General features: G+C 38.3%; 2 protein-coding genes across 2 annotated transcripts; one reads left to right on the forward strand and one right to left on the reverse strand.

Annotated features, from left to right (window-relative positions):
* The first annotated feature begins 9,185 nt into the window (after window positions 1-9,185).
* On the forward strand, window positions 9,186-10,640 carry LOC131792754 (contactin-associated protein-like 2). The gene is made up of 3 exons (XM_059110156.2): window positions 9,186-9,530; window positions 9,617-9,734; window positions 9,868-10,640. The coding sequence occupies exons 1-3, from the start codon at window positions 9,186-9,188 to the stop codon at window positions 10,485-10,487; spliced, it is 1,083 nt and encodes a 360-aa protein (XP_058966139.2). The 3' UTR covers window positions 10,488-10,640.
* A 3,318-nt stretch (window positions 10,641-13,958) lies between these two features.
* LOC131792760 (UPF0739 protein C1orf74 homolog) lies at window positions 13,959-15,739 on the reverse strand. Its single transcript, XM_059110163.2, has one exon. It carries the CDS (start codon window positions 15,730-15,732, stop codon window positions 14,848-14,850), a length of 885 nt encoding a protein of 294 aa, XP_058966146.1. The 5' UTR covers window positions 15,733-15,739; the 3' UTR covers window positions 13,959-14,847.
* Between the last annotated feature and the right edge of the window lie 432 nt (window positions 15,740-16,171).

Here is a 16,171-nt window from a genome sequence, read left to right on the forward strand (position 1 = left end):
TGACCACTAGAAATCGCCATCGGCCGATGGCCGTAAATAACCTTGATTTAGACGTTAAGTGGAATTTAAAGCTGAACGATTGCACTATCGCGCATAACAGAGGTCCGCATTAACCATTGGGGGTGAACCCGCTGACCGTTTATTTTTTTTGGAAGGTCTGCAAGTGTAGTATGGCATGCAAGTGCTTTTTCAGCGAGGTTGTTAAAGCTTTCAGAATGTAGAGGTGATATCAATGATCATCTACAAGCGTGTCACTTAGGTCAGCCTAAAGGAACGGTACAAGAATATGAGCTTATCGTTAACAGGTCAAGGTTGCCACACGACCTTTACCCTGAGTGTTCTTTGATTCGTCGACTATGCTCATTGCAGTTGTTGTTCCCTTCACTGGGTGTTGCGTCAATGCATCTCTCATGTCCAAGGCAGTTAGAACATCGTGCCCTTCGTTGCAGTAAGCACGAATAGAGGACTTCATTGGCGAATCAAAGAACACTCTCTGTATAAATAAGATTGAGCATTTTAGTAGCTTCCACAGCTTCGAATATGGAGATACCAGTCTGAGAGTTTGGAAATTTTATGGCATCGGTAAAGGGAAGTACATTCCATATGACGTAATTTATATCAAGCACCAAGGTCAAACGTCCCTTCAAACCATAGAATCTCAAGGGTTTTATGATTCTCTTGAAAAGCGTGTGGTCAAGCGTCGTTCAAAGGGCAGCAAGGAAACAGAGAGTACAACGCCATTGTTTGAATGCTCTGTGTTTGGACGTGTTGAAGTGTTCGAAACCTTTTCGCAGCTAGAGCTGCACCTGGACGTTGGAAAGCATACAGTCAGCAGGTTAAGACAGTATGATGCAATCAAAAGGGACTGGGCCCTTAAGTTCTCGTCGATAGATACCGCTGGTATCGAGTGTTCGAGCTGTTCGTTAGATTCCAGTACACCACTCACTTCTCCCGTGGATACTTCGCCCTACTCGTCTCTACGAACAGGATGGGCCGTAAGCAAACCAAGGGGTAGCGTTAGATTTTCAGAGAAGGTAAAAGAATACCTAACGGCACGGTTTACACTTGGAGAAAGAACTGGGCGGAAGGTAGACCCCGCCCAAGTTGCAGTGGACATGCAAAATGCGAAAAAGTGAATCAAATGCACGTTTGTTCACTAGAGAACAGTGGCTGACAAAGAGCCAAGTTCAGAGCTATTTCTCCCAGCTAGCAGCAATGCTGCGAAAAGATCAGGGTGTGATCGGGATATCGCTGGATGAGGAGGAAGATGTCCAATGCGTCCAGGAAAATTCAAGAGAGACAAGATCTGGTAGACAAAGTTAACAAAGAGATCAAAGTCTCACATCCAGTCTGCTACGACACGTAGGACTTCTGTGAACGTTACCACAGTAGCACACTTCAGAAATTCAATGTGGTTTTGTTGAGAGCCATCTGTAGTCATTTTGAGATCCCTGTAAAATTGAGAGACAAAAAACAGATTCTCATAGACAAACTGTCGAACGTGATTAGTGATTGTCAATGTGTTTCTGAGTAGACTTATGTAAACAGTGTCTTATACGGTGGCTGAAAGTGTAGAATATGCTCTACAGATACAAACTACCTTTAGTTCCGATATCAAGTTCTGACGGCGTTGTTATAGTGTAATATATTATAATATCTAGTAGTCAGTGAACTGTTTTGATGAAAACGATCGAAAATTTACCAAAAGCAACACTTATAACATCTGTTCTTACGAAGCATGTGTCAAGTTTTTATCACGTTGGTAGCCGATTTCTCCGGCTATTGACAGGTTGCTGTTCTGTGGACACAATCGACGCGGAACCGAGAGAAGCAAGCTCAGGATATTTGAAATTGATTTATTAATTATATGATATCAAACTCCAGGTAAAAGCATTTATTCTTTTCATCCAAAATTTTTCTCCCCAAATATTACATTGGGATACAAAACAAAACCATACGGTACAACGTACGGCACAAACTATCAGCGGTCTTCTCTTTTGTGCGGACCTTTGTGAGAACAGTATAACAGCGAAGTGGATCTAAATTTAAGCGATTCTTTCTTCACTTCAGAAGCCTAAAACCTTCATTTCTCCCTCAGCTTCCAGACATGGAAAGTTTATATTCTGATTTTGGAAAAAATTCAGCTCTGCAGCGATGTTAAATGGGTGATTCACCGCGAAATGTGGCCAATTCCGACATTTGTTTTGATACCACGAATCACGATGGATGCCGCCTACTTTTCGAAGGCAATACCTAGCTATTTGTTGAAGTTATCATGGATTTCACCAATTTGGTTATTAGAAAAATTCTGAAGCGAGCCATGAAGCCGGGCTGCAAAGCGGGTAAGCTGTAGTTATTACGAAATCTGCTTCAGTGGTTCGATTTTGGTGTAGGTGAAAAAATCGCGAATGCTCGTACATGTGCTGGTTCAAACGGTCATAACTTTTGAAAAATCGAAAATGTACGGGGGTTTTTGCACATTTTTGCCTATAAAGGTCTAAAATTAACGGTTGTGTAGGATAGTGTCGTCAACCATGCAGGTCCCAAAACCCAAAACTTAACGTCTAAATTAAGGTTATTTACGGCCATCGGCCGATGGCGATTTCTAGTGGTCAGAATATGCTAAAATTCGCCTTTTCAAATATATTGAGAGGGAAAATTCTAACTTTCTTGGCAAACTAGAAAGGTTTATAAGCAATCTGATATAAATTCTGTGGCTTAACTATGCGAATCAAATATTTTACAATGTTACAAAATATGCCTATTTTTCAATTTTCGAGACGTTGCGACGGTCCTACGGACTGGGAAATAATTGTGGCCCCTAATGCAGTCAGAAAATTATTTCGAATCAAACCAAATCTAATTTAGTTCTTTCCTAGGTAAAGTCTTTCTGTTGACAGAGTTTCAGGTAAAATTATTTTTGACCCAAAATTGACCGGGTGGAAATAAGAGAGACAGCCTCTTAATCATTGACAAAACTACCCCTCCTCCATTTGACGTTGCCTGTATATAGCTAAAAGTTCACGGAATCACGAATTGTTTTCAGTTCCAAGGGGGAGGGGGTGAATAACTTAACTAAACAAGGCCAAGGACAACTAGCCTGTCATCTTTAATACCAGTAAATCCCTAGCCAATCCTCCACCGATGGGAAATCTTTCATCTGGCGATATAAATTATTCTTTCAACGGTATAAAATTGTTTCAAAACATGCTGGCAAACAAGGGGCGGGAGCTGCGTTAATTCCCTTCCTCCGTGCACAACGGTCGGTGGTTGTTTATTAGATTTTGCGTTCGATAGCCGAGGAAGGGCCAAATGATAAGAGAACTTCAAGAATCTTGCCTTTTAAAACTGCTCACACGTTGGTTAGTCACACACTCTAAACAGAGTACAATGAAAAACGGGTTCAGTGTTAAACTTACGGTAATCTTGCGTGATCGACGCCTTCCGCAGCTTGCTGTATTGGATACTGGGTTTAGGGACTCGTTTATTCCATTGACATACCTTGTAACTGGTAACTACCGACCAACTGTAATCGTTTATGCATCCGTCGTAAGGACCGCTTATTTCAGAGAAGCGATCGAGACTCCCGGCAAGAAGGCAAAATGTATCTTTGCTGCCGTCTTGAGGTTGTCCACGGCGAATGTATTAGGTTTTCTTGTGAAGAACAATTCGAGTTGTTTGTAACAGTGGCACTGAACTTGAGGGAGACGACTTGTCGACTGTCCTTGTACAAAACGATGCGAACGTGAGGGCGAAGTTAAAATCGGCTCACAATAAACCTTTATTAAGAAAACACTTTTTTAACAGTGTGTAATGGAATTATGTGCCATTATTTTCTCTTGGTCACAACCAGTTTTTCAAATTGGCAGCGTCTTTCATCTGCCTTCAACTGACAGTAACATTACGAAAACACATACCAGTTTAATTACGAGAGCTATGTCAGTAGTAAGAGTCATCGGCAGTTAACCCTTCACCTGTTTATACCATAAGTTCGCATTTTCTATGCACTGTTTCCTATACATTTCCCAAAGTGCTGATAAGGGAATTAGAACTAAAACTAGAACTAGAAGCCTTCTCGAGGAGGTGATCATTTCCTTGTGCCTTATTTTCAGGGGTGATATATATTGAAAGGAGAAATTAAATTCTAGTCATTGTTAGAATCAAAGGGTTAATAAATTAAAGCTCTTTGTGCCATAGAAGTATTGGAGTAGTTATTCATAACTTTCCCATCCTCTTCGGTTTGAAACATTCCCACTTCATTACAATACGGTTCTTGTTATGAATCGGATAAGCTGAAGTCACGTCTAAGGTTCCGTTGAGACTTTCAAAATGTGGAGAGCGTGAAAACCAAATTTTACCAACATCTGGCAGAGAAAGGCCACCAACAACTTTAAATACTATCACCCAGCCTGTGAGGGAACAGTTCTTAAGAGACAGAGACAAAAATTAGTTTACAAGTATTATTAATAGCCAACACTTGGGGAGCAAAAGTCAAATGAATTATACTGACATTCTGACATTCTAACTCTATCCGAGACACGGTTGGATGGGAATATTTGCGACACAGAAATTAATCTTCCTGGATTCGTGTGCGTTCGTCAGGATCGCACTGGCATCAAAGAGGGATATGGTGGTGTAGCTATCTATGTGAGAGAGGGTTTGGCTTTTCGCCTGCGGAATGATATTAATACTGGCGGTCAGGAGTGTCTATGATTGAGTTGATTAGAAACAAATGCAAGTCAACACTCGTCTGCTGCGCTTATAAAGCACCGGATTCTGACTTTCAGACCTTTATTTCTTCGCTACATGAGAGTATATCATCTGTGGATCTGGAAAAATCGGATGTGGTAATTCTAGGCGATTTAAACGCAGACATGATGGCGAGTTCTAAATTGCCCAAAAGAGATAAACAAGAACTTCTTAACTTTTTGCGGGCCTACAACTTCACTCAATTAATAAAAGAACCGACGCGCATAACTGACACCTCGCGGACAATGATCGACTTGGTTTTTGCTAATAATGAACACCGCATTGTCAAATCTGGTGTTGTTCCGGTACCGCTTAGCGACCATTTTCTGGTATTTTGCATAATTAAAGCTGGTATTACAACAAAGACTAAACCGAGAATACTCGAGTATCGCTCCTATAAGAATTTTAATCCGACTTTATTTAATGATGATCTTAGGAATATTCCCTGGCATATTGTTGAAAACGAGGACAACGTCGACGATGCCTTGTTTACGTGGAATAAAATGTTTTCGGAGGTTGCTGATCAACACGCACCAGTAAAAAGAAGGCGTGTCAAGGGAACACCTCTTCCATGGATGAACAGTCAAATAAGTGATACTATGAAAGAACGTAACTGGGCGCATAGAAAGGCGCGAAAATCGAACTCGGCGCGTCATTGGTCAATGTATGCAAAGCTTAGGAACAAAGTTAATGGCTTAATACGAACTGCCAAGTCTAAATATTACTGTGACATGATCGAGGAAGCCAAGGGTGACTCAGAAAAGGTGTGGAAAGCAGTGAACGAAGCATGCAATCGGAACTCATCTTTAGAGAGTATTCAGTGTATTATCTCTGATGGTGTTCAGCATATGACATCCCAATCCATTGCTTCTTCAATGAATAGCTTCTTTGCTTCCATTGGCCGAATTCTAGCAAGTAGAATACAGACTTCTGTCTTGAATTTAAATTCCATTTCAAAACACCCGCTTTTCCAGTTCGAATTGACTGAATTGGATCAATCTTTTGTGCTTGAGCAGCTTTTGTCATTGAAAGCAAACAAAGCGATTGGTCTTGACAAAATTAGCGCAAGACTTCTTAAAATCTCAGCTCACACAATTGCACCATCTGATGTTAACCTTTTGAATCTCTCAATTCGCACTAGTCAATTTCCCAAATTGTGGAAATGCGCAAAAACCACGGCATTGTTTAAGTCAGGTGACAGAACTAACGCTTCCAACTACCGCCCCATCTCAATCCTCCCTACACTAAGCAAGATTTTAGAGAGAGCGGTACACTTGCAGTTGTATCAGTACTTGATTACCAATAATTTATTGTCCAACAAGCAGTTTGGTTTCCGGAAGGGTTTCTCAACTACAACAGCTTTGACCCCATTTGCTGATGAAGTGCTCTTAAACATGGAACAAGGAAAGCTTTGCGGGGCCGTGTTCGTCGATCTAACCAAGGCATTTGACACGGTAGACCAGCAAATAATGTTATGCAAGCTCTCCGAGATCGGCCTTTCTGAAACAGCTCTTCATTGGTTCCGTTCTTACTTAACTGGTAGACAACAATGCACCTCATGTGGAAATGAGTTATCTGAGGAACTTCCAGTCACGCATGGGGTGCCACAGGGTAGCATTTTAGGGCCTCTGTTGTTTGTAATTTACATAAATAACTTGCCAAATGTGCTTAACTCCTGCTACGCGTCACTTTATGCAGACGACACTGTGATTTATTGCTATGGTACATCCTCAAAGGAGTTGAGTGATAAGTTAAATAACGATTTACTGGGTGTGGCGAAATGGCTTCATGATCACAAACTGACTTTAAATTTGGACAAAACTAAATGCATGCTTATCGGTAGTAATAGGAAACGCGAAAGCAAAGTTGACTTGACTGTCTCAATTTTAGATCATAGTATAAGTAATGTTCGCAGCTTTAAATACCTCGGTATACATATATCCTCGGATTTCACATGGACTGATCATATTGAACACCTAACTGGGAAAATCAATCAGAGGCTTGGGCTTCTCAAGCGTATAAAGCATTTATTGCCTTTCAGGGCGCGTCTACTTTTCTATAAAAGTCTTGTTATGCCTCTTTTTGAATATGCTGATCTTGTATGGGGCGATAAACATAATATTACCCTTATGTCTAGCTTGCAAGTTTTGCAAAATAAGGCCGCTAAAGTTATTTTAAATAGACCATTTTACTCATCCTCCACTACTTCATAGGCATAATACACATAACAAAGGCAATTTTAGATTACCACGTGTCAATAGAAATTGGGGGGAAGCAAGAATTTTGTGCATTTTTTGTATCTTTTTAATCCCTTTGCAATTTTATAGCTTTGTTGTTTTTACTATATATATCTAGTTTTGAGGTCCTTTTTGAAAACCATATCTTCTATGAAAAAGTTTCCTCAATATAGATGATGATTATTATTATTATTATTTATCCATTCCAATCGTACAGCCAGTGCGCCTAAGTTACGGTAGCCAACAAAAGCTAATAGAAAAAGTAGAGAAAATTGATGTGTGAACAAAGTGTAAAATTATATAATTATATAAAGCTCGAGCAACCGTACGTTTATTTAATTTTTTTAATTTTTGTTGGCCAGGTAACACGCCTTGATCGCGAGAAACCTTAAGTTGAATTATCAACTTAAAATTACAAAAACAAATGCTGTTAAGCTGTATTATATTTTTTTCTTTGTTTCATTCACTAGTGGATAATTTCTAATCACAAGCACGTCCACACACGCTTATGTTGCTTTTTTTTCTTCTTTGAGACAAGCACACGCCTTTGATGAAAATTGTTTTTTCTCCCCCAAAATACTTAAATACTTTTGGTTTCTTTCGAAAGGATCTTTATATTACAACGTTAATTGTTTACTATTTGCATGCCATGAAATACCAAATGCCTGTTTCTTGTGGGGTAGGAGAGCCATAATATTTTAATTTCTCCAGACAGTTAATAAATTTAAAAGTACTTTTAACGAAGGTTTCAAAGTAACGAAAAGGGATCACAATTTTAATTTTTTTTTTCTGTACAGAGGTTCATAAATACCTACATAGATAAATACATTTGGTGATTGTTTTGAGTTCCAAAATGTGAAATAACGAAAACAGTGTCAGTTAAAGTTTGTAAATTCATTGTTTCACAGCGGGGTATGGAAATAATTCACAGAGACTGAGTCACGATTTTGTATTTTCTCTTTCCTATTTTTTCTTTCTCTGGCCTCTATTTTCAAGAACAGAAAAAATATTGACTTGTTATCTAAAACCGAATATTTATTTCATCGTTATTCTCATTTGATGTAGCTTTTTTTTCCTCAACATAAGTTTTTGGAAGCGAATTTGTTGGAACTTTGACATGTTCACAGCAGTGGTCGAATCTGCTTAAAAAAACCTTCAGGTTGATCTCTAGGGATTTTGAATCCGCAGTTAAGTGTGAGAACTTCTGATTGGAATGTAAAAATTTGGGAAAGTCTATTTGTATTAGACAATAAAACATTCACCCTTCAAGGGTATGTAATGTCACGATTTAAAAGCTCTAACAGTTTGCCATATCCGAATACCGCCTCATTTGAAGGCTCTTAGCAAACGTCTAGGCTAGAATTGGCGGCGTTTAATTCTATTTTTTTTTACATGCCCACGAGCGTAAAGTAACATCATCGCCCGAGATGCATGTAGAATTTCGGGGTGATCGGGAAGACCAGGGCGAATTTACAACGTTTTACTTCCGGTGGATTCGTTTGGTTGGCGTTTCTCACAGACGTATCTTAGAAAGTATTACGTAGAAGGCAAAGAGGATAAACGAAAACCCACCTAGACTACCCTAAATAAGCCCAAGAAATTCATACCATGCCAAAAACAACCACTCGAGCAGGGTAAATTTGTCTTTATTCAATACTAGTCCAGATCGTTTTAAGGTTGAGAGCGCGAATGTTCACCCATCGCGTAACGTGAACATATTTGCATATTCACAGAAGTTCACTGTGTGAGCTTGGGCTTCCAGCGGTTGGACGTGAATTTAGATAAAAAAAATATATTTTTCTTCTGACATTATCTTCTTTATACCCGAAAAAGAAATTTCGAACAGTGCTGAAGTATTTTTAGTTTTAATTTTACTCCATTATTTTAATTTTTTTTCTGTTACAAAAAAATTAATTGTTCCGCGGGTTACGCTGAAGAACGTCATAGCTAAAACAGGATCTACAGAGCATAATTAACATACTGATGTCTCCAAAAGCTACCTAAACAATCAGACTCAATTCAATACCATCTTGAAACATGTCGCTACGAGGAGGCAAAACGCGTGTTGTTTGTTGCAAAATGTTGGGTTGAATTATTGTGCACATTTTCCGCACCCAAACAGAAACGCTAAACGATTTTATATGAAAAAGGACACCTAAAGCAACTCATTCAGATGCCAACAGTCCAACAGTCACCATCATGCTGCTTCTGCCCCTCTTACTATTTTTTCCTTCTTTGTTAGGATTGATGTTTGCAGTGCAAAACAGCGCTCTCTATCGATATCCAACAGGCCGTGTTTCATTTGGTAAATTCAAGTGTGATCCCTACTATTACTTATGGGAAGAGAAACTTAAATCGTCCATAATGAAAGATCAACTTGAATGTAGTTTCCTTTGTATTGGTGAACCAAAGTGTTCTTCGTTCAACATTGCAGCGTTTCCGGACACCGAAGGCCTTTATCTGTGTGAGTTGTTGGCTAATGACAAGTTTAGAGGAACAGGAAATTCCTTCAAAAATGCCTCATTCCATCATTTCAGTCCTTGGGTAAGCTCGCCTTATATATTTGGTGATTTTACTCGTATGTTAATTAACATAAAATGCATTATTCGGAACGTTTTATTTCTTTTCAGTCTCCATGTGAAAGCGCTCCTTGTAAGAACGGTGGTGTCTGTGTTCCTGAATATGAAAGGAATTCCTATCGCTGTGACTGTAAGCCTGGATTCTGTGGAACTCACTGCAAACGAGGAGGTACTTAATCCATCTCTTTTATTTTTTATTTTTCTTTTGCATGTAGCAGAAAGTGAAAATACTGCCAACAAGGGTAGCACATTAATTGAGAAACACCATATGTACTATGTTCAATTTTTTTTTATTTTCCAAGGTGATAAAAGCTGCAGTCAGATCAAATTGTGTTCTCTTCCAAGTGGCTCCTACGAAATCGACCCGGATGGAGAGGGTGGGGTAAAACCATTCAAAGTCTACTGTGACATGACCGACAAGGACGGTGTTGGAGTGACAGTTGTCAACCACGACAGTGAAAGCAGAACCCTGGTAAATGGGTTTGAGACCTCTGGCAGTTATTCGCGCAATATCACTTACATGGAGACAGATCTGGTTCAGCTGGCAAGTCTAACAGCTTCATCCGTTCACTGTGAGCAGTTTATAAAGTACGAGTGCTATAGCACGGCACTCTTCCGCAATAGTAAAGCAGACGGCTGGTGGGTGGCACTCAACGGCGAGAAAATGTTTTACTGGGGAGGAGTCGATTCTGATCCATACAAATGTGCGTGCAGCTTGAACAACACATGCGCAGACCCTGATTACGACTGTAACTGCGATAAGAATGACAACACATGGCGAGAGGACAGCGGTTTTCTCACTGACAAGTCTAAGCTTCCAGTGACACAATTGAGATTTGGAGATACCGGCATTACTGATGATGGTATAGATGAAAAAGCATATCACACACTTGGAAAACTGAAATGTTATGGACTTAAGTGAGAATGAATATTGACTTTTCTTGGTTATTAGATGCATAACATATTCTTTAGACTCACTTAGTTGATATCTATGAGAAAAGAACTGCTTATCTATTCATAAAGTTCGGAGAAACTAAAAGAAATGGAGTTCGTGTAAAGGATTGAATTGACTCTTTGGGAAATTTTTTAAATTAAGAAAAAGATTATGCGCATAAATATACCTTTCTTAGTTAATTTTTATCGGTTAGTATATATCTATCGGAAAAATAGGAGCTAAGGTTGGAAATAGCAATCTGCAGCCAATGTTTAGGGGTCGTCGAAGTGTTGAAACAAAGATGCATGTAATACCGGTAACACCACGACTAAAGTTTACACAGGACGCATGTCAGTTTAGATCGAACAGAGCATTACTCTGTATTTCCTTATTCTTCTTCTCTTTGACCAGTATTTCCACACGATGTATTACCACCCTTAAACACCTAAAATGAAAGCAATATAGGTTTATCAATATTGTCATATGATTAGTAAGTATTTATTTGTTATTTATATTTGCATGTACTGCCCCTGGAACGAACAACGAACAGCGAACAAAATTTTAAATTCACAGATTTTGTATTTCTCGTTTGGCCAGTTCCTCCACAACATCTCAACACGCGATCTGATAAATTAAAAGCGAATTTGTTTTGTTTAAAACGTGAAAGTACGTTAAAGCACGCATTTTTTTTAAAAGATTAGGAATTTTTTCTTGACGAGTGCAAATGAAAACCTTTCAAAACAACACAAGTAATCATAAACCACGAAATGCACTCGTAGATCACACAGTTTTTATTTTATCATATTCTCAACAAATAACTTTATAATGCAATGTAGTATTTTATATCTATTCAAAACACTTTTCAACTGATAATACGATGAATGTGGCAAACAAAGACAAACGCAATGATTTACAACAGTAAAAGTGTTAGTTGATATTTACGAGAGAAGATGTGGGATGTGAACAAGGATTTGGAATCAGAGGCCATCGTCAATGAATGGATTTGTTATCAGTAGGTTCATTGGAAAGTTTTGATTAAGAGTAAAAGTAGCAGTGGAAGTAGCAGTGGGTAAGTGGATGACTGTGCCATTAATAAGCCAGGAAATTTAAAACACGAATCAAAAATTTTGGGAAATTTGTAAAGAAAACTTGAATAAAATGTAACTCGCCTTCCTTTTTCCAGCCTTGTCATAAAATATAACCTTAATATTATGCCTTATCTTCCGCCGACATATTTAATTAAAACGGTTTCACCATGAGCTCAGTAGAAATTGAAAAATATACATTTGAAAGGACTCACAGAATAACTCTCAAACTCAGAGTCTTTTCAACTCTGTGCAACTTTTGCACAGAGTTGAAGAAGACGAAGTTGAGTTGAGTTGATGAAGACGCTTACACCGAGCACTAATAACGTAACAAAGGCCACCTTGTGAGCGATCTCCTTCTTCTATGGCCAAGTTATGAGCACTGCTTGCCATGCTGGGCAAGCAGATGTGACCAAAATCGTCCGGGATGTTTGTTGTTTTTTATTGTCCACTGCACCAGTTAATTGCATTTTAGCGAATTGCGGATGACGTACTTTTGAAGGGAACAATTTTACATCTTTAGTGTGTTGGCCTAAGAATCGCTTTTGTTGTTTATTGCTGAATCCTTGTTATTGAGAATATGGCTCTGTAATAGCCCTCAGGCCATAAAAAACTATTGAAAAAAATAAATTCACCAACCTGATAATCTATGTCTTTCCTTACCCATTTTTAAGGTTTGGTAGAAGGTATTGGATCAAGAATATATCATGAAGAAAAAATCCCTTTGTCCTTCCACACTGAGTTTACAGAAATGTTACAGGATTTAAGTCATTTCATCTTATTCCAAACTGCGCGTAGACTTTAAGTCTACCAAAGCGATATCAATTTCATGAGCTGACCACGTCCTCATCAACTAATAATAATACTCAGTAAAATTGGACATCTCCAATTAAACTTAAAGTTGTACTTTGGAAATGTGTTTTTGCCCTCATGTATTTTCTTTGGTCAAAAATTGCTTACGCTTTGAGCGCTTTGACCACCTTTGTGAAAAGGAAAATCTAACTTGTATATCTGCACGTACACTTTTGGCTCCCAATTATAATTCAAATGTTTCATTTCCAAAAGATGTTGTTCTCGCTGAAAAGCATTTCATTTCAATTTTTTTTGTCGTGTGTTTTTTAAGAAACTCAATTTATTTGAAACGATCGACGTAGAGCTTATCCGCCTGCATTTACTCAGAAACGAATCATTCAGATCTTAAGTAATTTCTGATAACAGAAACACATCATAAAACATAAACGTTATCAGTTTGCCTCAAGGAATGTTTTTCATTGACAGGAATTCTAAATTATTCTTGGAAAAGCAAGAGTAGCATAGATTATCAAGTTTATAACAAGGAGATTTCAAACCCTAATCTATAGTGAGTAGGCTAAGGTAGATTAACAACTTTATTCGGGGTCAGAAAAGCATAAACAGGAAAACTCATGTCCAGTTGATTTGAAAAAAGAGCGGAAAGAAAAAAACAAATTGAATTTCCCAGTGTCTGTCATGGCTCAATGGATTAGTAATAATCTTTCAACGACTAGTTTTAATCGCCAAAGGAAATTTGAATCGCTCAGACAAATACGGTGTATGCCTGAGTAGAAGTGGGCTAGGATTTTTCGACAATTTTCAGTGAGTCGGGAGGGAAGGAAAAATTTTTATTTAGAAAGGACGTCTCCAGACAGGAACAAAGTAATTATTCTGCGTTAAGATCGGAATGCATCTGGAAAATTTTCATTTCATGACTTTCAACGTGAACATGACACAACGGAAACGTGATTGCTATTCTGGTTAGTTCTCAGTCTGGTATATTATAATAGCGATTTTAAACTAACGACAAGGAAAGGAATTTTTAAGCAATATCAGTTTTAATTTTAAACACCCATTACGTAACCTTCAAGGCTGTAGGAAATGCAAAATAAGATCGCTAGTTTAGTTACCAGATTTTATCCCCAACCAAGCTTTTATGCCCAACAGATGAACCAACAGCAGTAAATTAGCCGACATATACGGAAAGAACATCAGAACAAGTCAGAAAATTTTAGCAAGAGATATGAAAGAAACATTTTTTCGGATTTCCAGGTGCGATATACTTCAGCAGGATGTTGGGATAACACAAGAAAAAAAGCCTCAATCATGAGCTTTTTAAGTGAGTGAATTACAAGCTTTTCTTGTGTTCTTGCAACATTCTAAATGGGTTCAGTACGTTATTAACCCTGGATAAATGTGATTATTACCTTTATTAAATAACTATTGATGATGTTAAGCTGAAAGAACTACGACAATGATTCATAGGCCATCTGTGATCAGGTTGGAGATTCCCAATTCATCAGTCAAAAACTTCGAGAAACCAATGAAAGCTTGTAGAATAAATTGAACGATTGACGAGAGCTAAAGCAAGGATAAAATGTAACCAAGAATCCAAACCAAAATCATATCGTCCATTTATAAATAAAAGAAAATTGCTACAAACAGAAACTCATAGGGCTGGTTATTAACACTACAACTAACCCAAACCATGGTTTGACATAAGCAGTGGGACTTAGGGATTCTCTATAAGAGGTTTGATTTATATGTCTTTCCACTATTAGTTTTGGCCCTCTTGATGCTGTTAACAAAAAAATAAATGTTCAGATAAAAAGGTTTTACTGAATTGAAGACGACTTTGAATGCGGTTTTGCTAAACTTTAAGGCTAAACTTTGTTTGAATAACCTGCCCACAGAGGCCAGCAATAAGATAGATCTACATCTCTATCTAAATAATTTTAGGTTGGTTAAATAAATTCGTGAAACATCAAACAATGCGTCAGCTGACAGCAACTATTAAATGAACATTTTAATGAACATGAAAGAAAATTTTGTTTTTGTTATCACATATGGTGAAAAATGCAGCCTACTACCAGGTAACTGGCATCAATCCCTCAGGGACACCAGGGTGTCCAACAGGTTTTTTCAAGGCATCCAATAAAACGGCAGTCCCCTTACATGGCCAGTATAGATGAAAAAGAGGCAAAGCAATCTCCAGTAAGCAACTAAGATAGGACAGTCTATCAGTCATGTATTCTTGGGCTCAAATTTTGAACTTGCACCTAATTTTGTACCCTCCTGCGAACCCATTCCTAGATTTGTCAAGCAACACACCTCTCTCATTATTCATGGAGAGGAGTATTGTGTGAAGGCATAAGAATGGCTGCAAGGAAGACTTCCAAATTTGGTTGTTGTGAGCAAATATGTAATGATGAAATAAGATGAATTCCTGTAAAATCATTGAATATAGAATATTACAAAGCCAGATGAGGTAATGAAACTACTGTTTTCTGAACCTTTAGGTGCTCACTAGTTCCAGGTTCCCTTATTCTCTTCTTCCACCCTTCAACTTCTGATTCATAACAAGATTCGAGGGCTACTGGGGCAGAGAATGAAAACAGAGCGTGTTCACTGCAGCTTTTTGTACCTCTGCCTAAAGCTTGAATAAGTCCATTATTATGTTTCATCAACCAAGAATGGATCAAAAATGATTCTTTTACAGTCACAGTGTAACGATTGAGTGGTAGCATGCCGAGGCAATTGCAATTAACACACGTATCCTGATCGTTGCACCAGTAAATTACTGGATAACCAAGAAGAAAGCCGAAAACACAAGGAATACACCACATGCTATCGTTAATATTACAACTATTTAAATCTATAACCTCTGATTTTTTAATGGCATTGTCTCTTCGCGTTTCGTTCGAACGCTGATTTCCCAATTTCTGATCTAAAATGTTCACAATCTCAGAGAACTGTTTGTAAACGCTTTTCGAAGCATCTGATTCCAACATACGAGGCTCTGACAATGTTCCTGAAACGTCGATTAAAATAAGCTCTTCTCGCTCCACAGATGTCTTTAAATGACTCACCAAATATCTCAAGTCAGCGAAGAATGTGTCGTCGCCAATTTGAAGAACGTCCAACGCATAAGGAACAACACTGTCTAAAACCAGGGCATCGATCAAAATGCTTGCGTTCGTTGCATCAATAACCGCGTAATCGAAGAGAAGCGAGGGTTTCAGACCAAGGTAGACGTTTGCAAGGTCTAAAAGAAACGATCGGTAACACTTTTTACTCATTTTACCAACACACCGCTGGAATAACAGATTCCGTTCACAAGGAAATGACTCCGCCATGATGAACAAAAAGCCATAGGCGTTCCTCGGTATTAGTGCCCAGTTTCTTTTCTACTACTCTTGGGAGCGAGGCAATTCTAAAAAAAGAAAAAGAAAGAAAAAAGAAAAAGTCGGTTGTAGTATCATTCGTATTTTGTATGATTCATCTTGCAAATTTGCATTTTTTGAAGGTTTTTGTTCATAGTTATCACCCAGAATGGGTCTTTGAGCTCTTTTTAATGACCTCATATAGCTGTAAATAACTAAATAAATAAAACAATAAGCAATGAATAGAATGGGAACCGTATCTGAAAGCAGGAACACAATGACCTTTGTCATGTCCTCAGTTACGCTAGCGTTGCCGCATTCCTACTAGATTGTAATGCTGTATGTACATACATCCTCTTTCTTCCTTGCCCAAACCCTTATCTGGTGTGCAATATACACCCCAGTTATGATT

The sequence above is a fragment of the Pocillopora verrucosa genome, chromosome 3, assembly GCF_036669915.1.
Source record: "Pocillopora verrucosa isolate sample1 chromosome 3, ASM3666991v2, whole genome shotgun sequence".
Taxonomy (NCBI): Eukaryota; Metazoa; Cnidaria; class Anthozoa; order Scleractinia; family Pocilloporidae; genus Pocillopora; species Pocillopora verrucosa.

Excerpts from the sequence above, each read along its gene's own strand:
- LOC131792760 (XM_059110163.2), bottom strand. The coding sequence starts at position 15,732 with ATGGCGGAGTCATTTCCTTGTGAACGGAATCTGTTATTCCAGCGGTGT.
- LOC131792754 (XM_059110156.2), top strand. The coding sequence starts at position 9,186 with ATGCTGCTTCTGCCCCTCTTACTATTTTTTCCTTCTTTGTTAGGATTG. Across the intron at positions 9,531-9,616 it reads TCCATCATTTCAGTCCTTGG|TCTCCATGTGAAAGCGCTCC; the intron begins GTAAGCTCGCCT and ends ATTTCTTTTCAG. Across the intron at positions 9,735-9,867 it reads AACTCACTGCAAACGAGGAG|GTGATAAAAGCTGCAGTCAG; the intron begins GTACTTAATCCA and ends TTATTTTCCAAG.